This window comes from Wickerhamomyces anomalus (genome assembly GCF_001661255.1).
Source record: "Wickerhamomyces anomalus NRRL Y-366-8 unplaced genomic scaffold WICANscaffold_2, whole genome shotgun sequence".
Taxonomy (NCBI): domain Eukaryota; kingdom Fungi; phylum Ascomycota; class Saccharomycetes; order Phaffomycetales; family Wickerhamomycetaceae; genus Hansenula; species Hansenula anomala.
In genome coordinates this window covers 1,610,658-1,633,385 of record NW_017567111.1, presented here as the reverse complement: position 1 = coordinate 1,633,385, position 22,728 = coordinate 1,610,658, and the positions used below count along the sequence as shown (strand labels likewise).

General features: G+C 35.3%; 13 protein-coding genes across 13 annotated transcripts; 8 read left to right on the top strand and 5 right to left on the bottom strand.

The window, feature by feature from the left end:
- On the top strand, nt 1–1,542 carry TUB1 (alpha-tubulin TUB1; the record flags this gene model as incomplete). The annotated part of the gene is made up of 2 exons (XM_019184630.1): nt 1–25; nt 218–1,542. 2 exons carry the CDS (start codon nt 1–3, stop codon nt 1,540–1,542), a joined length of 1,350 nt encoding a protein of 449 aa, XP_019040459.1.
- Nucleotides 1,543–1,843: 301 nt separating this feature from the next.
- On the bottom strand, nt 1,844–3,082 carry WICANDRAFT_77893 (uncharacterized protein; the record flags this gene model as incomplete). Its single annotated transcript, XM_019184629.1, has 1 exon — nt 1,844–3,082. The coding sequence occupies one exon, from the start codon at nt 3,080–3,082 to the stop codon at nt 1,844–1,846; it is 1,239 nt and encodes a 412-aa protein (XP_019040458.1).
- Nucleotides 3,083–3,416: 334 nt separating this feature from the next.
- On the top strand, nt 3,417–5,316 carry ALO1 (D-arabinono-1,4-lactone oxidase). The gene has a single exon (XM_019186248.1). The coding sequence runs from the start codon at nt 3,628–3,630 to the stop codon at nt 5,215–5,217; it is 1,590 nt and encodes a 529-aa protein (XP_019040457.1). The 5' UTR covers nt 3,417–3,627; the 3' UTR covers nt 5,218–5,316.
- Nucleotides 5,317–5,514: 198 nt separating this feature from the next.
- Nucleotides 5,515–6,607, top strand: WICANDRAFT_90595 (cytochrome b5 reductase family protein). Its single transcript, XM_019186247.1, has 3 exons — nt 5,515–5,723; nt 5,777–5,858; nt 5,913–6,607. The coding sequence occupies exons 1-3, from the start codon at nt 5,552–5,554 to the stop codon at nt 6,571–6,573; spliced, it is 915 nt and encodes a 304-aa protein (XP_019040456.1). The 5' UTR covers nt 5,515–5,551; the 3' UTR covers nt 6,574–6,607.
- Nucleotide 6,608: 1 nt separating this feature from the next.
- NGL2 (RNA exonuclease) lies at nt 6,609–8,116 on the bottom strand (the record flags this gene model as incomplete). Its single annotated transcript, XM_019186246.1, has 2 exons — nt 6,609–7,491; nt 7,567–8,116. The coding sequence occupies 2 exons, from the start codon at nt 8,114–8,116 to the stop codon at nt 6,653–6,655; spliced, it is 1,389 nt and encodes a 462-aa protein (XP_019040455.1). The 3' UTR covers nt 6,609–6,652.
- Nucleotides 8,117–8,305: 189 nt separating this feature from the next.
- WICANDRAFT_67844 (uncharacterized protein) lies at nt 8,306–10,194 on the bottom strand. Its single transcript, XM_019184101.1, has one exon. It carries the CDS (start codon nt 10,103–10,105, stop codon nt 8,345–8,347), a length of 1,761 nt encoding a protein of 586 aa, XP_019040454.1. The 5' UTR covers nt 10,106–10,194; the 3' UTR covers nt 8,306–8,344.
- Nucleotides 10,195–10,497: 303 nt separating this feature from the next.
- TUB2 (beta-tubulin) lies at nt 10,498–12,440 on the bottom strand. Its single transcript, XM_019186245.1, has 3 exons — nt 12,389–12,440; nt 12,173–12,208; nt 10,498–12,065 (listed from the first exon to the last, which is right to left on the bottom strand). Exons 1-3 carry the CDS (start codon nt 12,398–12,400, stop codon nt 10,764–10,766), a joined length of 1,350 nt encoding a protein of 449 aa, XP_019040453.1. The 5' UTR covers nt 12,401–12,440; the 3' UTR covers nt 10,498–10,763.
- Nucleotides 12,441–12,957: 517 nt separating this feature from the next.
- PER33 (Per33p) lies at nt 12,958–13,698 on the top strand (the record flags this gene model as incomplete). Its single annotated transcript, XM_019181568.1, has 1 exon — nt 12,958–13,698. A coding segment is annotated over one exon (741 nt), but the record flags the coding sequence as incomplete, so codon positions are not given.
- Nucleotides 13,699–14,402: 704 nt separating this feature from the next.
- On the top strand, nt 14,403–15,023 carry YPT1 (Rab family GTPase YPT1; the record flags this gene model as incomplete). Its single annotated transcript, XM_019185544.1, has 1 exon — nt 14,403–15,023. One exon carries the CDS (start codon nt 14,403–14,405, stop codon nt 15,021–15,023), a length of 621 nt encoding a protein of 206 aa, XP_019040451.1.
- Nucleotides 15,024–15,552: 529 nt separating this feature from the next.
- SND2 (Snd2p) lies at nt 15,553–16,092 on the top strand (the record flags this gene model as incomplete). The annotated part of the gene is made up of 1 exon (XM_019184628.1): nt 15,553–16,092. One exon carries the CDS (start codon nt 15,553–15,555, stop codon nt 16,090–16,092), a length of 540 nt encoding a protein of 179 aa, XP_019040450.1.
- A 333-nt stretch (nt 16,093–16,425) lies between these two features.
- RPC10 (DNA-directed RNA polymerase core subunit RPC10) lies at nt 16,426–16,638 on the top strand (the record flags this gene model as incomplete). Its single annotated transcript, XM_019181551.1, has 1 exon — nt 16,426–16,638. The coding sequence occupies one exon, from the start codon at nt 16,426–16,428 to the stop codon at nt 16,636–16,638; it is 213 nt and encodes a 70-aa protein (XP_019040449.1).
- A 1,172-nt stretch (nt 16,639–17,810) lies between these two features.
- SKO1 (Sko1p) lies at nt 17,811–19,505 on the top strand (the record flags this gene model as incomplete). The annotated part of the gene is made up of 1 exon (XM_019185543.1): nt 17,811–19,505. The coding sequence occupies one exon, from the start codon at nt 17,811–17,813 to the stop codon at nt 19,503–19,505; it is 1,695 nt and encodes a 564-aa protein (XP_019040448.1).
- A 1,360-nt stretch (nt 19,506–20,865) lies between these two features.
- WICANDRAFT_83430 (uncharacterized protein) lies at nt 20,866–21,459 on the bottom strand (the record flags this gene model as incomplete). Its single annotated transcript, XM_019185542.1, has 1 exon — nt 20,866–21,459. One exon carries the CDS (start codon nt 21,457–21,459, stop codon nt 20,866–20,868), a length of 594 nt encoding a protein of 197 aa, XP_019040447.1.
- Nucleotides 21,460–22,728: the final 1,269 nt, after the last annotated feature.

The window sequence follows — 22,728 nt, the reverse complement described above, 5'->3', positions numbered from 1 at the left end:
ATGAGAGAAGTTATCAGTGTTAACGGTACGTGTTTATAATTCATGGAAGCTGGCGGTTGTGTTTGTCTTTTGAGGAGATCTTGAAGCGTGTTAGAATTGTGTATCAGGGGACTTTAGACGCGTTGACCATGGTGAAATCAATCTCAAACTCAAAACCCAGCTTCATATTAGGCTATCCCTATGTTGTTGGGTATATTTACTAACATTATTAATCTAGTTGGTCAAGCTGGTTGTCAAATCGGTAACTCCTGTTGGGAATTATACTCTTTAGAACATGGTATTCAACCAGATGGATACTTACAAGAAGGTTTAAACAGACCAAAAGGTCCAGAAGAAGGTTACTCAACTTTCTTCAGTGAAACTGGTTCAGGTAAATACGTCCCAAGAGCTTTATATGTTGATTTGGAACCAAATGTTGTTGATGAAGTTAGAACTGGTGCCTACAAAGATTTATTCCATCCAGAACAATTAATCACAGGTAAAGAAGATGCCGCTAACAACTATGCTAGAGGTCACTACACTGTTGGTAGAGATTTATTGGATGATGTCTTAGATAGAATTAGAAGAATGTCCGATCAATGTGATGGTTTACAAGGTTTCTTATTCACCCATTCCTTAGGTGGTGGTACCGGTTCAGGTTTTGGTTCATTATTATTAGAACAATTAAGTTTGGAATACGGTAAAAAATCCAAATTAGAATTTGCTGTTTACCCAGCTGCTCAAACCTCTACCTCAGTTGTTGAACCATATAACACTGTTTTAACTACCCATACCACTTTAGAACACGCTGACTGTACATTTATGGTTGATAATGAAGCTATTTATGATATCTGCAGAAGAAACTTGGATATTTCAAGACCAAGTTTCGCAAACTTGAATAACATGATTGCTCAAGTTGTTTCATCAGTTACTGCTTCATTACGTTTTGATGGTTCATTAAATGTTGATTTGAATGAATTCCAAACCAATTTAGTCCCATACCCAAGAATCCATTTCCCATTAGTCGGTTATGCACCAGTTGTTTCAAAATCAAGAGCTACTCATGAATCTAACTCAGTTTCTGAAATCACAAACGCCTGTTTCGGACCAGGTAACCAAATGGTCAAATGTGACCCAAGAGTTGGTAAATATATGGCTACTTGTTTATTATACAGAGGTGATGTTGTTACAAGAGATGTTCAAAACGCTGTTGCACAAGTTAAAACTAAGAAAACTGTTCAATTGGTTGACTGGATCCCAACTGGTTTCAAAATTGGTATCTGTTATGAACCACCAACTGCTCCTCCATCAGCAAACTTGGCTGCTGTTTCAAGAGCTGTCTGTATGTTATCTAACACTACTGCTATTGCTGAAGCTTGGAGAAGAATTGACAGAAAATTCGATTTGATGTATTCTAAACGTGCTTTCGTCCATTGGTATGTCGGTGAAGGTATGGAAGAAGGTGAATTTACTGAAGCAAGAGAAGATTTAGCTGCTTTAGAAAGAGATTATGAAGAAGTTGGTATCGATTCAATCGATCAAGAAGAAGGTGAAGAATACTAAGCGTGATATGGAATATCATTCTTCTCTTTTTCCTGCAAATGTTTACGATACCCTAATATAACTTTAAATTAGTTGTTCTTCTTTTTTAGATTTTTATCATTGAAGTTATCCTGTCTTTACTTTTTTTTATATATACTGTCAATTTTGTTCCTGTTGTTATTGGTTGGTGGTTGAGTATATTATTTTCAAATTTTATTATTATTTTCTTTTATTATCTATCCTAATGAATTTATAAGGCGAATTCTATTGACTGTAGAGCTACAGTATGGTGATTGGTACTATCTATTTTTCTATTAGTGCGTCATAGGTCGAAGAATGAATTGAGAGAAGTCACTTTTGGCTTTGGATTTGTCTTTAATCTCTTGACTCCAGTAGCCTTCTTCACAGTATTCTCAAATTTTGGCAACTTTTTCAACAAAAGCCCCAAGTAGCACCCTTTAACCTCACCCATATTCCATAAAGAATCATACTCAGTTTGCGAGACAAGCCCTCCATAGTCGACAAATTCTTTATCCAAGATGTTGAAATCAAGAAGTATCGTAGATGACGTTGGAATCAATGAACGATTTTCAATCCGCTGTAACAATAACAACGACTGGAACTTTAGAGCCAGTGGTTGTTCAATGATAGACCTCTCTTTGATCAGTTCCCAATGTGTACGATCTAAATTGGGCCATTCTTTATCTATGTTGAATCTTGAACTTCCTGTTTCAATCTCAATGTAAAGCAGCCTGCTGTTCATAACTTGTCTTTGTAGTTTGATTAGAGAGCTTTCACTTACTCTTGGGAGGCATAAGACTTGTAATCGGGTCCACTTTTGTGACTTTAAAGCAGAGCACCAACTATTCACAATTGTATCTTTCATACCATTGGTTTGCGTAATTTTGAGTGCTGTGAGGTTTGTGAGATTTGTAAGTTCCAATAACTCATCATCTTGTAAATCTTTACTTATCTCTAGTACTGTCAAATGAGGGAACCATGAATTATTCAAATTGCTGATGAGATTTGTCAATTTGATATTACTGAACAGTCTTTCAACTCTATGCCGTTTAGTATCTTGTGCAGTGTTGGATAAAAGTGTTTTGAATCTCGATGATGGATAGCTCCTCACATTACCATGGCACGCAAACTCAGAGGATCTATGAAAGGCATCAGCAAATGTTTGGAAAGTTTTGAAATTATCTCTTCTCCATCGTACAATATACTTCCAAACTGGTGCCCATATTGACCAATTCCCATTCTTGAGCAATTCATGATTGATAAGATCATGGTGTTCAGCTATTTGCATCGCGCATAAATCCTTCAAAGACCGCATTTTCGGTTCTTCATATTCTTTATCCAGTATATGATTCGACAGCATTATATTCCAATCATAAAACCTTTCAGTGGAATAATCATTACCAGAACCAATTCTTTTGAAAAGATCATCTTCAGTAACAAATATAGGCTTGTTATCCTTCTTTTTCTCTTTCTGTTTTTTTGACTTCAAGAACTTATCCCTCCATGACTTCCCTCTATTATACCTTTCAGCTCTAGCCATGTTCTCCAATTAACAAAAGTTTTGTACTAAAGCTGTTGATTGAACAGACGCGTATTTTATGGCATCTGTCAAATTGTGACGTGAAAGCCACCGTTTCCGCGAATTTGTCCTGCGAATCGGCTCTTCTGCTGATCTGCTTGGTGATGCTAGAGGATGGATTCCTGCTTAGGCATTCTTACTAGCTTATAGAGTTTTGAGTACCTTTTTAAAGTCACAGAAATGCTCCAATTCAAGAGGAAAAGCATCCAAAAACCTTGATTTTTTGGCTGCAAAAGTGTAGATTTTTCATTCATGCTCCGAAATTTTTTGTGAAAAAAAAATGGTGAGATCAAATCATAAACAAAGATTGGACCGTTAAATTTTTGATATATTTCAATCTTTATTGGTGGTTTTACAAAGTACTATTCACGAGCGGTATAGCAGCTCCTTAGATATTGTTACCAAAACATTATATCTATCAAACACCTGTGTGATCTCGGTTGTATCATTACATTCTTTCCATTAACCATTTTGTTCACCTCGTTTCTTGGAAAGTATTGCAAACCATGGTGACTAATATTATAGGATTGGGCAGAAAAGATTATATCTTTTCAAATTGGGCCGGTATATTTAGCTGTAAACCATCATTGTATTTTCAACCAAGCACATTAGATGAAATAGTTGGCCTTGTTAAGGGAGCCCGTGAGGCAAATACAACCATAATGGTTGTCGGATCTGGTCATTCTCCAAGTGATTTAACAATGACAAATGAATGGTTAGTGAACCTTGATAAGTTCAATAAAGTCTTAGATTTACAAAAAGATAAGTCAGGATTATTTACAGATGTTACTGTTGAAGCTGGTCTCAGAATATATCAACTTAATGAATACTTGGCTGATAATGGGTTAGCGTTACAAAATTTAGGATCTATTAGTGAACAATCAGTTGCTGGTATCATCTCTACTGGTACACATGGTGCTTCCCCATATCATGGATTAGTTTCTCAACAATTTGTCAACTTAACTATTGTTAATGGGAAAGGTGAAATAGTTTATTTAGATTCAGAGACCAATCAAGACGTTTTCAGAGCAGCATTATTAGGGTTAGGTAAAATTGGTGTCATTGTCAAAGCTACTATCCGTGCAATTCCTGCTTTTAACATCAAATCATCACAAGAAGTTATAAATTTTGATACTCTTTTAGAAAAATGGGACACTTTATGGGTCAGTTCAGAATTTATTAGAGTTTGGTGGTTTCCTTATGCGAAGAAGTGTATCTTATGGAGAGGTCAAAAAACTGAAGAACCATTATCCGCTCCTAGAGAAAGTTGGTATGGTACAAAGTTGGGAAGACTATTTTATGAATCTTTGTTATGGATTGCTGTTCACATTTATTCACCTTTGACACCATATGTTGAAAAATTCATTTTTAATCGTCAATATGGTACTGTTGAAACTTTAGGAAATGGTGCAATCGCAGTCCAACCATCTGTTGAAGGCTTAAATATGGATTGTCTGTTTTCTCAATTTGTTGATGAATGGGCTGCGCCATTAAACAATGGTCCAGAAATTCTAAGAAGTTTGGAACATTATATCAATACTGCTGCTGTTAACCACGATTTTTATGTTCATGTCCCAGTTGAAGTTCGTTGTTCAAACACCACAACAACAAATGCCATTGGAAATGTTGCTGATGTCACAAACCGTACTGAAATTTCACCAGGTCCAATCAAAGGTAATGACTTACGCCCATTATTAGATAACACACCAACCTTAAACTATGCTCCTTTATCAGATGTTACAAACTCACAGTTGACCCTATATATCAATGCTACTATGTACAGACCATTCTTCACCAACTCACCAATTGGTAAATGGTTCAAGATATTTGAAGAAACCATGGGTGCTGCTGGTGGTAAACCACATTGGGCTAAGAACTTCCTTGGTTCTGTTGAATGGGCTGCTGGTGATGTTAAGGAGGAGAAAGCTTATAAAGATGGTGAAATGAGAGGATTTGCCAAAAAGAACCAAGAATGGTTTGGTGAAAACTTGAAGAATTTCAAGAGAATAAGAAAAGAACAAGATCCATACAATGTGTTTTTGAGTTCTAAAGAATGGGCCATCAGAAATGGTATTGTGGGTGTTGATGAACTTTAATCATAACTTCCTATTTTTTTTTTGCAATACTTGTTTCACTAAAACTGTTTACTTCAATTCAAGAGACTTTTAATGAATTCTCAACCTATATATATTATATATTTTTGTCTCAATGAAAAAATGAACTTATAGATTTCTTTACAAATTTGTATTAGCGTTTGAAGCCCTGACGCTGTAAAAAACATTCCGCGAATTTTTGCTTTTTACGCCTTTTTGACCGAGAAGCTCAACGGCGATGATTAATTATTGTTTTGATCTTGAAAATTATTCTTTTAATACTCCATATTCAAAGTTTTTGCCGACTTTCTTGGTCAAATAGAACTATCCAGTCACTATGAGCTCTAAGGTCGAAGATAAAACTGAGCTGCTTAAGCAGCCACTCCATGGGATTTATATTCCAGTGATCTTAGTTATTGTTGGGATTTGCATCATGAACGTTGACTATTTACCGCATGTTTTAGTTCTTCTCGTGTCCTTATTGGGTTTTAGATTATTTAATGCTTATAGTAAGTATAATATTGGAAGACACTTATCAAATATTTACTAACTTTTTAAACAGACAGAAGAAGATCATTGGATGAGAAAAAATGGAGATCTTTAGAACTACTTGATAAGACCATTATTTCAAGAAATACAGCTATGTAAGTGCTATTTTTTGAGCCAAATATACAGACAGTCACTAACATCTCTCAAAGTTATCGTTTTGGATTGGTTAGAGAAGATGAAGTGTTGGAAATCCCAGTTGGTCATCATGTTGCAGTTAAAGTTGAAGACGAAATCCGTCATTACACTCCAATCTCTTCTAAATTTGATAAAGGATTCTTTGATATTTTAGTGAAATCCTACCCAGATGGTAAGGTTTCCAAGAAATTTGCTGAAATGAAACCAGGTCAATTTGTTGACTTCAGAGGCCCAGTTGGTAGATTTAGTTATTCCACTAACCAAGTTAAAGAAATTGGTTTAGTTGCTGGTGGTTCAGGTATCACTCCAATCCTACAAGTGATCAGTGAAATCACCACTACCCCAGAAGATTTCACAAAATTATCATTGATTTACGCCAACGAGACTGAAAATGATATTTTGTTAAGGGAAGAAATTGAAGAATTGAATGCTAAATACCCAAACATCGATATCCATTTGACTTTGACCCACCCACCAGCAAACTGGGAAGGTGAAACCGGTTATGTTACCAAAGAAATGGTTCAAAAATACTTGCCAAAACCTTCTGAAGATTCAAGAATTCTAGTCTGTGGTCCTCAAGGTATGAAAACTTTATTAATTGACATTACCAAAGAATTAGGTTTCACTGAAGCCAAAATGCCATCAAAAGGTAACGATCAAGTGTTTATCTTTTAAAAGACACACTACTAGAAGAATATAATTAATAAAGGGGAAATTTGATAGATTAGTATCATGATGTAGTATTTTGTGCAATCTATAATATTAGTGTCAAGTCGGCGATCATACATAAATGATCACTTGGGTATTCACCTTCATGTGGTTGGCCGTGTTCAGTCATCTCTTTTCCAGGTGGCATTCTCAATAAACCATTAATTTTCACGTTAGTTAATTGTTCAAATTCGGATAAGCTCTTGACTTGTGAGTCTGACTTCAAGTCCCATTCTGTAATGTAAAATATATAATCAAGTAAACCTCTCCAAGCATGTGCCCAGTTTGATACTTCTGGTTCTCCTTTCTCATTATCTAAGCCTGAATTCTCAGGATGGAGAAGCTTATATGCAACAGAGTACAATGATATAGCCCTCATTGGTTGTAAGTTGTGTAAATCTTCCATATCCTTAACAATCTGTGCCTGTTCTTCAGTTGGAGTAAATGAATCTGGGACTGGATGCTGTGGCTGATTTTCACCAAATTTCTCAATATTACCACCATCTTCATCTTCATCCTCTAGACCTTCACGCAATTTTGAATATTGAAAAGATGTAGAGCATTCAATGACTGTTTTACAACGAGTATCATAGTGTATTGGTTTCGAAGTAATGGATAGATAAGGTGCATCATAGGGCTGAGCATTGAAATCACCACCAAAGAAATGAAACCAGGAACCTTTTTGTAAGACCTGAACTCTATTAATGAACTCTCTAAACTTGTTCAGAATGACATAAGTCTGTCTTGTTCTCTCGTATGTACCAAATGGATGCCAGAAAAGATGTGTTGTACCAACAAGAATCCCCTTCTTGTCTGTTTTTGGGAATTCTTGTAATATAGAATCCTTGAACTTCAATGCTAATATTAGACCCACATTTTTAGTGACTGTTCTTGGTGGAATATTTCCAGACTCTTCTTTATCATAATCGATATACATTCTATCGGTGACATCAAACAAACTATTTCTGAAAAATATAGCAACACCATGGTTCTTATCACCCCATCTATTAAACACAGCACCATAACCCAATTTTTCGAATTCAGATCTCCAAAAGGAATTGAATTGAACATGATCCACTTCTTGTAATAATAAAACGTCACAATTGTAATGTTTGAATTCACTCAACAACACTTGAGATCTTTTGAACCACTTGACTGCATTACCACTCGTTGGAAACAATGTTCTTCTAATAAGCGCTTGTGCCAAAACGTTATAAGTCATAATCTTCACATTAACACCATTTTTACTAAATAGCGGGTCAGATTCATCTCTTGGTATTTTTAAGATTGGTCTTGAAATAAACCTTAGATCAGGTGGAGTATCAACCTGTTCTGGATCAATTCCCTGGGCTATAAGTGCATCTTTTTTTGCCTTTTTAGCTGCTTCTCTTTTGGCTCGTTGTTCAGCTATATATTCTGGAGTGATTTCAGCAGGATTTTTGGAACCTTTCTTTTTCTTGGAAGCTTTTGGCTGTTTTGCAGGTACTGGAGCTTGTGTTTCTTCTGACATTATTGGAACTGATGGACTTTAATCTAGCTTCAATAACGTAATTGTTGGAGTTAAGCTCAACTTTCTCGAGATTAGTATAAACCAGATTTTTTAACGATGAGCTAGCAATTCGCGAATATTGGTTACCATGACAACAACTATAAGTAGATAAGAAGAAGCTACAAATTATTATTATTCAATATCTATAAAGTCTCGTTCTATTAAAGTAATATTTCCCATGTTCCCATATCATTTTCTATGTATGGTTGTGTGCAAAACATGCTCCTTCATAAACAACCCAACAACACAAGCGATGACACAAGTTATGAAACTGAAAAGCAAAGCCTTATGAGTCCCAATATCATAACTCTTGATGATTGCATCTCTAAAGACTTCTGGTGCTTTACGAGTATATTCTGAGCTGTTGAAAGCTTTTTGAATTATTTCAAGAACCTCTTCTTTTGAATAATCTGATGGGATTGAAAATAATCTGGTAGTTAAAGAGCTTAACAAGTATTTTTGGAAAATGAAACTTGAAGCAGCGACACCAATGGTTGAGCCAGTGGCTCTGAAGGCATATTGAATTGATGTTGTAGCAGCTTGTTGATCATGAGGAACTGAAGCAATCAAAGCCAATAAAGTAACAGTTAAACTTGCAGCATAGCCAGCACCTGGGATGAATAACTCAATATATTGGAAGAATGTAGATGTTGTTTCAGTTGTGACATATAAGCCATAAACACCAAGAATTGTCAAAATACCTGCAATTACCGAGAACCAATAGTATTTACCAGTATTTTTCATATATATACCAGACAAAACTGAACCCATTGATACACCCACAAAATTAGAAATGGTTCTCAAACCTATTTCTGTTGGAGTTAAACCAACAACAGAACTCCAGTAGACAGGCATATAGAAGAGGTAGGTGAAAACAGACATTGTCATGAACCAATTTACCAAACCTGATGATAAGACTGTTATGAAGGCAAATAACCTAACAGGTAAAACTGGCTGAGGTGAAACATACAATTCAACATAACCAAAAGAGCCTAAGGTAACAGCTGTAAAGACAATCAATCCCCAGAAGGCACCGCCGTTAATTTCAATTTCGTTTCCTGCAAATGAAACTAAAATCATAAAACTTAACAATGCAGAGACCAATAATGTAGCACCCAAGAAGTCAACCTGTTTCAATTTAGCTAATCTAGAGCCAGTCATACCTAGCCCAATTGAACCTTCTGGTAGCTTTAAGTTTCTCCAAATCAAGTAAACACTAATCAATGCAATAGGAACTTGACTGAAGAAGGCATATTCCCAACCAAGATATTTCTCAAATAATGCACCATAGATACCACCAGTGGCAGCTCCAACCCCAAATGCAATATTACCAAGACCCTGGTAAATACCTCTTTTTCTCAATGGAACTAAATCACTAGTGGTGATTGTACTTAATGATGTTAATCCACCACCACCAATACCTGTTATGAATCTACCAATTGATAAACCAACCAAATTATGAGAAAGACCTGAAATTAAACAGCCAAGAGCAAATGTAGCATTGGAGAATAACAATAATGATTTTCTTCCGTAGATATCTGATAATTTACCATATAATGGTTGGAAGGCAGAACATGATAATAAATAAGATGTGGCAATCCATGACATTTTGGACACTGAATTTATGCTTGATGCAATTGTTGATAATAAAGTAGTAACAATAGTAGTATCCAGAGCAGCTAAGAATGATCCAATGTATAAAGTCCCTATTATAAGTTTTAATTGAGCAGGGTCGATTTCACCAACATTTGGATCCTGTTCAGTTTCCTGTGGCTGACTCTCTAAGTCTTGATCAATAGCTCCATAAGTGTTCCCATTTCCAATGGTCAAAGAGTCAATGTTTTCATCTGGTTGAGCCAGCTCTCTGGCGACAAGACCAGGGGACCCAAGAGTTGGATCATCGAGGGCTTTACTATATGGCTTAAGCAATGGTGAGTCTGAATTACTCATGATTAACAATACCTTTAATAAATTGGTGCTTATTCAAAAGAATTGTGAATGATCTCGTCCCAAATCCAATAACCTGTCAGCTCTATAATAAACAGTAGTACTAAGAACTTTCAAGGGAAAAGTGTCTGTTTAAATATCACCTATTCATTATATTCATTGTATTTTGTTATCATCACATCTTTTTTTCAAGGCCTTACACGCTGATAATGCGACCGGCCGGTTGTGCACGGAAATTTCCGTTCGGCGAATGAAATAAAAGTATACGAATGATAAAAAAGCAGCAGCATCAAAACTATTTGATCAAATAAACAATCGAAACGTCATAGAAAGAAGGACAACTACGTATTCAACGAGTAATCTCACTCTGGAAAATCAACCGAAAATTTCTTTAAGACCTCAACACAATAAAATAGAAACAGAGTAAATAGGGAAGATATAAAAAATTAAAAACTGAGTAAAAATCAAGAGGACCCATCATTCACTTTGAAAGATAAAGATACAGCACCTTTTTCTTTATAAATGAAGATCCTCATAACCAAAAATATATATATAATAAAAAATCTTAACCGGGCGTAACAAAACAAATTAAATTAAAAAAATAGGGTATCCTTCTCTAATTATTATTCTTCATCAATTCATCTTTTGTTTTACGCTAAATTTATTCAAGAACTTCATCTAATGATTGTTCTTCACCGTAATCCAATTCTTCATCATCTTCAACAGTAGCATCTTGATATTGTTGATATTCACTAACTAAATCATTCATGTTTGATTCAGCTTCAGTAAATTCCATTTCATCCATACCTTCAGAGGTATACCAATGCAAGAAAGCTTTCTTTCTGAACATCGCACCGAATTGATCACCAACTCTTTTGAATAATTCTTGAATAGATGTAGAGTTACCAATAAAAGTAGCAGACATATCTAAACCTTTTGGAGCAACTGAACAGATAGCAGTTTGAACATTATTTGGAATCCATTCAACGAAATATGATGAGTTTTTAGTTTGAACTTTGTACATTTCATCTTCAACTTCTTTAACTGAAACTTTACCTCTGAAGAAAGCAGCAACAGTTAAGTATCTACCATTTCTTGGGTCTGAAGCAGCCATCATGTTCTTAGAATCAAACATTTGTTGGGTTAATTCTGGAACACTTAAAGATCTAAATGATTGAGAACCTAAAGAAGTTAATGGAGCATAACCAACCATGAAGAAATGTAATCTTGGGAATGGAACTAAGTTCACAGCTAATTTTCTTAAATCTGAGTTTAATTGACCTGGGTAACGTAGTGAAGTAGTAACACCTGACATAACTGAACTGACTAAATGGTTTAAATCATCATAAGATGGTTGTGGTAATTTCAAAGTTTTCATACAGATATCATATAAAGCTTCATTGTCAATACAGAAGGTTTCATCTGAGTTTTCAACCAATTGGTGGATGGATAAAGTAGCATTATATGGTTCAACAACTGTGTCACTAACTTTTGGAGATGGGACAACTGAAAATGTAGCCATCATTCTATCTGGGAATTCTTCTCTAATTTTACTGATTAATAAAGTACCCATACCAGAACCGGTACCACCACCTAAAGAGTGGGTAATTTGGAAACCTTGTAAAGAATCACAACCTTCAGCTTCTCTTCTGACGATATCTAAAACTGAATCAACTAATTCGGCACCTTCAGTGTAATGACCTTTAGCCCAAACGTTACCAGCTGAAGATTGACCATAAATAAAGTTATCTGGTCTGAATAAGTTACCAATTTTTGAAGTTTTAACAGCATCAATAGTACCTGGTTCTAAATCAACGTTAACAGAACGAGGAACGTATTTACCAGAAGAAGCTTCGTTGAAATAAACGTTTAATTTTGATCTTTGGATTTCTTCAGTACCATGGAATTCACCATTGTCATCTAAACCGTGTTCACCACAGATGGTTTCCCAGAAAGCAGCACCCTAAAAGCAGTTAGTATTAAAAAACTTTTATTTGCCTCTCATTCAGATTGAAATGTAAACAAATACACGCGTTCAATCAACAAGCACACGAAAGTAAAACAACTTACGATTTGATTACCACATTGACCTGCTGATAAATGAATCTATATTAATTAGTTAGTAATGGTTTCACCGAGTTTTGAAGGACAATAGAAGACAATGTTTTCTTTGTTGGAATGTAACTTTGATTATACGCGCTTAGAGATTAGATTTTGAAAGAAAAATCATAAACTTCAACTAGCGCTCATTCTCTTCGTGCCTTTTCCTTTTAATGGATCACATACGATTTCTCTCATTGCGAAAGTAGTTTGTATAAGTTTTGTTGTGAATGTGAATACAAGTGTTGTAGTTTAAATCCAGAATTCTCTTTCAAAATCGACTTTTTTTCCCTGACTTTTTGTTGATGAATTCGTTTTTTTTTACAAGTCAACTTTTTTTGTTTTGATTTTGTTTACACGAAAACATCCCGATCGGGCAATACTACTAAAAGGGGAAAGAGGGACGCGTCTCTGGGACAACGCGAGATCTAGACTGCTGGATCTGGAAATAACAGCAGCGTGTGGCTTCATTGGATATTTTTTATCGGTGAAATTTCAATCAAGCGATAGATTCGATAGCTGGTGAGAAAAACCCAGAACAAGTGGACAACGAGCCCTCTTACAAATCACATCCAGCTCGTCACCAATTGCCACACATCTCCATATCATTTGCTTCTTCAGTACTTGCGAAATGTCTAGCAACAACTCAGTCGTGTCATTTGGGTCTTTTTTCCAATTGTTGAAACCCAGATTAACAGTAAGTATATGATCGACTAGAATGCATTGGTACATTAGAGAACTAACCAACATGTCAGACACCTCAGTTCTTTTGGTTTTTGGGTCATGTCTCTACAATCCTCAATACATTATCTACTGTATTTTTTTCATTCTTTTCTCAAAGTTCATACAAAAGATATTACAATTGGGCTTTAATTTCCATCATCTCAACTTATTTAGTTGTTTTATTCCAAATCTTCAAATCATCAAAGACTATCAACTTCTTCAATTTCAAAACATTCATTTATAATGACAACTTCCAATATTTGTCATTAGCCATTACTTGGTATTTGGTTTCTAATGTTAAAATTATTAGTGGTGGTTTGTATCCTTTTTTCATCTTTTCATCTTTCCATGCATTGAATTATTTCAAAAACTTCATCCTACCAATCTTACCAAGTGTTTCATCGCCAGTTAAAGATCACTACTCAAAGATTATCAACACTTTGATCACCACCTATAATGAACAATCATTAGTAGCTGCTTCAAATTTGGAAATTTTCATTTTGGTTCAATTATCATTATCATCTCCATTGATTATTTTCCAAATCTTTAGAAATTTCAAATTAGCATTTGTTAATATCTTTGTCTTGTTACAATATGTCACATTCATCAAATTAAGATATAAACAATCTAAACACACAAAGTTATTATTTGATGGAACTTTATATAAAGTTGAAGCTGTTATCAACTCAGGCAGAATCCCTCCAGTCTTGGCTAACTATTATCATCAATTGAAATCTAAAGCTACCCATTTCATTGGTTTAATTCCAGTCTGAAGAGGAAGCAGTCTAATATTACCCAAGAAACTTTAGGACCTTGAAACCAGTCATGATTCTGGCAAGTAGTCTTATGGAGATGTGTGCTTGCACAGAGTTGTTTTTCATGGACAAGAAATGTGAAATCTAAGCTCTACACTGAATTATTCAGTTAACACCACCTTCTATTGAAGGCTATATTCTAGTATGCTTTCACCTTTTTATTCACTTCTTTTCTGTGTTATAGTTTTTTTTTACACTGGGGCTATTGTGTGAGTGATGATGCCCCTAATTTTAATAATGATAATATTAATATTAATTGATCTAGTAGTATAGATCTGATCCTGATTGGTAAATCGAGGAACCTCAGAGCTGATTACGATAACTCCAGGTATCATTGGAAATGAATATAGAGTCGAAACAAACTGCCAAAAGCTGTAAATTGTAAAAACAGTTCTGGCGTTTCAAGCTATATTAGTCTAAGACCCCACTTCCATATCCTATACTCGTACTTTCCACTTTTATTAACCAGATTTGTAGCTATATTGATCATTTTATAGTCAGTGTCACCCTGACAACCAAGAGAAAGCTGAAATTACTTCCGCGAATTCTATTTTTTAGGCACTGATAATAAAATTTGCCATTTTCACAAATTAAAAAAAAGACACACTACACAACAAAACAAAGCTAGTTGTTTCCAAAACAATCACTATATTCATATCAAAATGAACACAGAATACGATTATTTATTCAAATTACTATTGATTGGTGACTCAGGTGTTGGTAAATCCTGTTTGTTGTTGAGATTTGCCGATGACACTTATACCGCTGATTACATTTCTACCATTGGTGTTGATTTCAAAATTAGAACTATTGAATTAGATGGTAAAACTATTAAATTACAAATCTGGGATACTGCTGGTCAAGAACGTTTCAGAACTATCACTTCTTCATACTACAGAGGTGCTCATGGTATCATTATTGTTTATGATGTTACTGATCAAGAATCATTTAATAATGTCAAACAATGGTTACAAGAAATTGATAGATATGCTACTGGTGGTGTAATGAAACTATTAGTTGGTAACAAATCTGATTTAACTGATAAGAAATCTGTTGATTATAACGTTGCCAAAGAATTTGCAGATGCTCTAGATATCCCATTCTTGGAAACTTCAGCCTTAAACTCTACAAATGTTGAACAAGCTTTCTTTACAATGGCTAGACAAATCAAGGCCAACGTTTCAAACAATGCTTCAAATGCTGGTAATTCCGGTAACAACAAGAACACTGTCAGTATTAGAGGTCAATCAATCGGTAATAATCAACAAAACGGTTGTTGTTAGAGTGTTATTATTTTTTAAATTTCTTTTCCCTTCTTTTGCAGCATATTATATATTGGTTACTTTAATGTTTCATGAATTTTTTACTTAATACAAAAACACTACATTTTGCAAACTCTTCAAGGTGATTTGATGACTTTAAATGATAACTGTGACGATAACACTCAAGTTGTTTTATCTATCATGCTCTTACTTTTTATTCTTTGGAACTTTGGTGTTTTGTTTTTTGCGTTTGAGGTTGAAGTGATTTATATTCATATAAATACTTGGTCCATTGTCCATTATAATTTTGTTTAACTTAATCTATACATCTAATGACTGGACATATTAATATGAAAGGCCCCTTGTACTTGAGCCTCCTTTTCAATTGTATACAGCAATCTTCGCGAAACCCATTTTTACCCGCAAATAGCAGACCTTGGGAAAGCTTGAACATCATCGTTTGACCAAACGTCGCCTTTGTTTTACGTAGTATCCAACCAGATACAACTGCTGGCTCCCTTGATAATCTGACTACAATACTCCAAATACAATGGCAGGCCAATCAGCTAAAAAGCAAGTTGCTCAAAACTTCAAGATCTTGAAAGAAATCCATTTGATAACATGGATCTCTTATTCAATCTTTACATTCTTCAATTACTTCCTTAATAGACCACAATCATCAAAATTTTTCATCATAACAGCAGTCCCAGTTTTCGGCTCATTATATGTGATAGAAAAATTTGGTAGACCGGTATTAGATCCACAAGGTAAAATCATTCGCCAAGGTCAAGATTTACAACAAGAAGGATTAACTGAATACCTTTTCGATATCATCTATTACACTGTGATTTTAAACTTCTTAACAATTTTGTTCAACTCAAGCAAAATATGGTGGTTGTATTGGGCTATTCCAGTCTTTGCAGTTTATAAAATCTATGGTGTTATCAATGCTGGTAGACAAATGTTTGGAGGTGGTGCAAAGAGTGGACAACAAGTTGAAGAGTATGATGGTGAGAAAGAGCAAGCAAAGAGTAAAAGACAACAGAAGAGAGAGGCAAGAGGTGATAAGCCAAAAATGAGATATAGATGAAATTTTGTTCATTGAAACTTCTACTGATGTTCACTCACCATGCAAGCATTTTATTCAAAAAAAAGCATAAATCCTTTCGAGTCAATTGATAACACAGTCATTAATAACACAATTTGATTTCAAAAGCATACTGAATGGGCAATCGAACCTGTTATTGTAGCTGAGAGGGCGGTATTATAATAATGCGGCCCGAACCGCTCGATTATGTAAGTTTTGAATTTTTTTAACGAAGAAAAAAAAATTGATGTAAATTTGAAATCAACATAACCTTCCAACAATTTCAACCAACTAAAATCAAGTTCAAGGTTCATTCATCATTAAATATTTATAAGAATGTCAAGAGAAGGTTTCGTGGCACCAACCCAATTAAGTCAAGCCGCTTCAGGTTTTTCTTCAACTAAATCCAACACTGTCAAATATATCTGTACAAATTGTGCAACTTCTTTATCATTAGGAAGAAATGATGCTATCAGATGCAGTGCTTGTGGTCATCGTGTTTTATACAAATCTAGAACAAGAAGAATGGTTCAATTTGAAGCCAGATAAGTTATGATGTTATTGGCGAGTTGTTGCATTTGATGTTGGGGGTTGTTCAGCATAAGATGATAATCTGATTTTTTGAATAAATGTATTATAGTGAAGAAAGAGAAGAGAGTGTGCGTGTGAAAAAGTTTTGTTTGAAATATTAATAAATGGTTTTATTTGGGATATATTGTTGTGTTGTAAGTTGGCTTCTACAATAAAGCTTTAATGGATTATATAAATCATATTAAAGGGAATAGGATAGAAATGCCTGCTTTAAAACTTTGAAGCTGAATAGCAGACAAATATCGGTCAGACATCTTTCAAATGGTTTCTTGATATAAATCAACATGTAACTCAGTTAATATCAGATCTCTGAACTTGTTCGGTTCTAACTCCAACTTTATAAGTACTTGTGCTCATTAATCATCAACACTCCTTCTATTGTCCAAACAGTTATTCACCACTATGCCTGACTGCATTTCTTATATAAGGATATCTTTATCTAGTCTCATTATCAGTATTGATGATTTACTCTAGGTACACTGGTATTACACATCCCAACACCAATTTCTCTCATTCTTACATAATCTCTGACATCAGCCATTCGCGGAAAATCTCCATTCTGGGCAGCGTTTTTTTTTCTTTTTCCAAGATTGCTATTTTCCCAACCAATTTTTTTATGTGTGAATTTGTAATTGAACATTTGAATCTAAAATATATTTCAATCATTACATCAACATTTTGATTTGATTTTAACTGAGGAATCATCGCTTGAATCATCAAAAACATCAACACAAACCACTAAAATCATCAAACAGCCGCCTAGTTAAACACGGTCGCCACAAGCTATAGAAAGAACGCGCTGCTTTACATTAGGAGCTGCCTTATCGTCATCCACAATCCGCAGGTCAAAGGGAGTGAGAATTCATAAACAGAAAAGGCTAGATTCCATCTCTGCTACTGAAAGAAACGCCAAAGTTCAACATTCAACGCGAAAAAAAGCTTCATCAGCAAAAAGTTAGTGAACTGATCAAGTTTTTATCAGTTTCCAAATAAAATCATCTTTTGAGAAGGGAGGCCATTTTTAAAGCATCTCATATCAGCCGCGAAAAGAAACACAAAACATCAACTTCTTCCATCAACAACAATATTAACACGTTCGTTACTTATCAAGTCAAAACCACTCTACAACTATGGCCACTACACTTCAAGACTCAGGTGAAAATCATCAATTGCCACAATTCTCCACTGGGGCGAGTTCTAAAACATCGTTTGACCTTGAACCTAACCCATTTGAACAAAGTTTTGCAACTGGTAAAGAGAACCCAAATGGTACCTCAAAAGCTCCAAATATTCCAGCTTCTTCGCCTCAAATTTTAACACCAGGAGGTAGAAAATTACCACCATTAGTTTTATCCCCAAATGTTCAGTCTAGCTGGAGCTCAAATAATTTCGGCAGAACTGGTTTAACTCCAAATGAATCTGGGTTGAGAACTGGTTTAACCCCAGGCGGACCAGGTTTACATGCACTAAATGGTATTGCATTACCAGGCTTGAATACACCAGGATCTTTGGGATTTTCAGGCTTAACCCCAGGGCTTTCTTCATTGTTAGGTGCTGCTGGTGTTGATCAACATTCAAATCATTTAGGTATACCTGGTCAATCAAATCCACAACAAGCACAGACTCAAAATCAACAGACCCAACCACACCCTTCTATTTCACACCAAGATGTCGGTCTTATTCCACCTCAACCACAACAGGCTCAAATTCAAACACAACCAGCTGCTGCTCAACAACAACAACAGTTGAACCAAAATGTCGCTCATTCTGGCCAAAACTCCAGAAATCACTCATTACACCAATCACCAGTTCAACAGTTTCAAACCCAGCCCCAAGCAGGCGTTCCTCAACAACCATCTGCCATTCACCAATCAAACACACAGCCAATTATCCCTCAACCAGCTTCACAATCCACTATTTCTAAAACTTCAGCTGATGCTTCACCAAAGGTTGTGGAGCCTCCAAAAAGAGGTAGAAAGAAAGGATCAACAAATAAGGCAACAAAAGTTAAAAACAATGATGATGGTCCTAAACGCAAAAAGGCCAAAACTGATAAAACATCAAAAGCCAACGGTGCTGCTGCTCCAGCTCCAGCTCCTGCAAATGTTGAAGATTCAGACCCACAATCAGACTCTGCCAAGGTAAAAGACGAAGAAGGTGATGATAATTTGAATGATAATTTAACTGAAGATGAAAAACGTAAACAGTTTTTGGAAAGAAATAGAGTTGCTGCTTCAAAGTGTCGACAAAGAAAAAAACAACTGATGGTGAAAATGGAAACTGATTTGAATTTCTATTTGAATGAGTATAATAACTTGACGGCAAGTGTTGATCAGCTGAAAGATGTTTCTACAAATTTAAGAGCATTTTTATTCAATAACGTCAATGTTGGTCAAAATGCTCAAATTTTGAAAAGTGTTGAAGGTATACTACAAATTATCAATCAAACAAACTATATGTCCAGATTAAGAGGAAATGCACCTTCAGATATAATACCCACAGTTCAACCAATAAATCCATCTTTAGTCCAGCCGAACGCTCAACAGCATCCTCAATTTGCACAACAACTTCAACAACCTCAACTTATGCAAGCACAAGCTGATATGATTTCAAATTCATTACCAAATACTGTTCCAAACACTGTTCCAAACTCAGTTCCTACAAGTAATAACAATTCTTCAACAAATTTACAAGCAATGGGTGGTAATATTCCTCAAAGAATGGCTACTAGTGGTAATTCTTCAAGTGCACCACCAGCTGTTTTACCTAATGGGAATGGAGCAGGTCTCATGTTGAACAATGATTGGGGAACTGCCACTAACTAAAGAAATACTGGTTTGATTCACAATTTATTATTTTTTTTTTATCTTTCATTATAAACTTATAGAGTTTTTCATTCTCTTTTTATTGCTTTGTTCTGTTTCGTTTAATCCCACATATATGCTACTTTCAAATACCATATGTCATTTAGTATATCAGCCAAAATGAGCATCAGACGTCGTAGTACAGCATGATGAAAGCAACACATATGCTATTGACAATATCACATTGTGCAACACCAACTTTGTAGTTATCATAGCGGTTGTTTTCAACAGCAAGTGTACACTGACGTAGATACCTTATTGTGCGGATGTGACTCAAAATCTGGAGATGATCAGCATGTCTTATCACAACATGACTCTTCAAATACGACGCACAGCTTAAAAATTGGAAATTAGAGCTTGATAGAAACTTGAAAGTAGAATTAATGTCAGATATACGGTTAAGCTTTAAAGTTTGCTTTTTCAGATCTGAAATCTGTCACAATCGAGCTGCCCAGCGCCAATTAGTTGCTCATGTTCGTCACGACGCGCTCTTGATCTTGGTGACAGGTCTCGTAGATGATAATTTCTCGGGTGGAACGTCAAATTCATTCCATACTTCTACTATAGACGTGTTGCAGCTCAAACATCTGAGAGCATGATGGATGATTGTACTAGTTGAAGTTGAAGCCAATACAGCAATAAGCATATGTAACGATGGGAAACAATAGCAATGAAGGTTGACCTTGGTATTGAAATCCCGCAATGGCACATCATGTATATTGTGCATTTTCTAGTTTCAATAAAACCACTAGCGGGCACTTATATCATTTCTTCTGAATGTTTTCTCTCTAATATGAGTCTTATCAAACCTGATACACTAATTGATGAGTTGGATAAGGCATAGCGGGTCTATCAACGGTTCGACTAACTTTACGTATCAACTTTGACCGCTCAATCTGATACTCTTTTTGGAAAGTGGTTTGAAAGAAATACCGTAGATTTAAAAACCAAATGATGAATTATAATGGAAAGCACCAGCTTGACATTCGTAGTCCAAACTGTTGTATGAATTAACTGACAGTGTCCACTGTCAAGGCTCAAGAGCTGCCATTATCTTCTGGTCAATAATCTTTTTTAGTTAACTCCTATTATTACCGCTTGCTGACTCAGAACTGATAATTCGCGAATTATCAATTAAGAGAACGTTGAACAATTTTTTACAGGCTACAAGATCAGTTTTAATTTCAAAGAAATATCTTTTTAAAAAGTTGAAAGCTTTTAATAGCTAGAAGTTAAATTGCTAGGTAGAATCAAAAAGGGTATTTGTAAAGAAAAGAAACTAAAAATGAATCAAGAATATTGATAGACCAAATCAACAAACTCAAGCTGGTAAAACACCATTTTTGATCTTTGATAAGAACAAATCAACTGAAGCTAGAGCACCAGCTAATAATGAGGCAACAACACCAACCAAGTTCAAATGAAGTAAGTTATCTAAAACTTGGTTCAAAGTCCATAAGATCTTGGCTAGTAAAGTTTTGATAGCATCAATCAAAGTACGAAGAACTTGGTTCAAGGTGGCATCAAGACCAGAGTTGGCTAATAAAGCATCTAATTTGGCAAAAGTATCATTCAATAAACCATTCAAAGCATCTGTACCTTCTTCTAATCCAGTGATACCACCTAAGGTTGAAACAACACCTTTTAATAAATCAAGAACAATAGTAACAACAGCTCCTAAGGTATCTTTTGGAAGTTCAGTTGGGGCAGTTAATAAAGTGGTTAATTGGGTTAATTCACCAGTGATATTGGCGATACCTTTATTGATGGCACCAATTGCTTGTAATTCTTCAAACAATGGTTCTGGAGCAGCAACAGCAACAGCATCTGGTGAAGCAACGGCAACTGGGGCAGCAATAACACTGATTGCGAACAATGAAATTAAGGTAAAGACTGAAGTGATTGAGATTTTCATCTTTCTTTGGAGTTGATTTGGTGATAATCAAGGATGTTTAATGAAACTAAATCAAAACATGTATTCCAGGTGGAATTCAGTTATAATTTATACACGGTTTGATTTCAAGAAAGCTGAAAATTTCAGATCAAAAAGAGGAACTATATCAGGAAAGCTATAAGCTTGATGATCTTCATTTATTATTTTGGTTACCCATGTCTTTCCCAATGTGTTGTCATACCTCCTTCAACGTTGTGAAAAGTTGAAGCATGTCTGTACATTTGGTGCCCAGTAGTTTTAGTCAAATTATACACCACTGAAAGTACTGCATGATTCTTTGTGCGAATAAACTCTGCTTGCCTATATGTGATATGTATGCAACTTCACGAAGCATACTCCTTGAAGGCCAGAATGCAGCTTCTGTTTTAGGGATTGATTTTTCTCTAGGGAGGTAACTGCATGATGAATATTATTTTGTGTACCTCACTACGTACAACAATGAGATTTGTTCGTTGAGATTAGAAGGTTTTACACGGTGTACAGGGATTATTGATATTATTACATAGGGTACCTTTATGTGACAAACTTTTCCGCAGTTACAGAACCAACGAATTGATGTTTAAATACCTTGAACCAGAATAAAAGGGACAGCTTCATGAAGTCCTTAATCACGCACTAAACATTTTATGTCGAACCATTCGTTTTGCAGGATCCATTAGACTGTACTTGACTAGCGAGTCGCGACAGCATTGTTATTGTCTTTCACGATGCGCTATAGTCTGAGAGCTAATTAATTTATTCACCATAAGGAAATTACGAATTCACTGTAACAGGATTAAATTTCCAACACATACGCTACATTGAAAGTGCCAGCTATCGATAGAGATTGCTCTTTCTTGAACAATTGTTGTGGAAGTTTGGCATCTCGCTACACTTACACTGTCTTCAAAAATTATAAGGTTTCCACTTTGGTGACTCAAGAATTTTGGCTGCAGAATCTGGGTTTTGACCAAAAAAGTGCTGAGAAAAATACGATTGAATATTTAACACGAACAATTAGAGAAAACTGCCTTGGATCGCTGTTCCCTATCAGCTGCATACGCTGTAAGTGGATAACTCTACTTTCTTCTAATAAGAGAATCAGCTGCTAAATTAAGTGGGGGCTAGTCTCTTCCCTTTAATTCCACTAGGTGCTCCTTATTACTAGACGTTTCTACTGTTCATTGAGAGAATTCAATAGTCAATGCTAATACTATTAACAATATGAAAACAAAGCTCTAGCTACTGACC

Coding starts and splice junctions, on each gene's coding strand:
- ALO1 (XM_019186248.1), top strand. CDS start 3,628: ATGGTGACTAATATTATAGGATTGGGCAGAAAAGATTATATCTTTTCA.
- WICANDRAFT_90595 (XM_019186247.1), top strand. CDS start 5,552: ATGAGCTCTAAGGTCGAAGATAAAACTGAGCTGCTTAAGCAGCCACTC. Junction 5,724..5,776: donor TAGATTATTTAATGCTTATA/GTAAGTATAATA, acceptor CTTTTTAAACAG/ACAGAAGAAGATCATTGGAT. Junction 5,859..5,912: donor ATTTCAAGAAATACAGCTAT/GTAAGTGCTATT, acceptor CATCTCTCAAAG/TTATCGTTTTGGATTGGTTA.
- WICANDRAFT_67844 (XM_019184101.1), bottom strand. CDS start 10,105: ATGAGTAATTCAGACTCACCATTGCTTAAGCCATATAGTAAAGCCCTC.
- TUB2 (XM_019186245.1), bottom strand. Junction 12,066..12,172: donor GTCAATGTGGTAATCAAATC/GTAAGTTGTTTT, acceptor AACTGCTTTTAG/GGTGCTGCTTTCTGGGAAAC.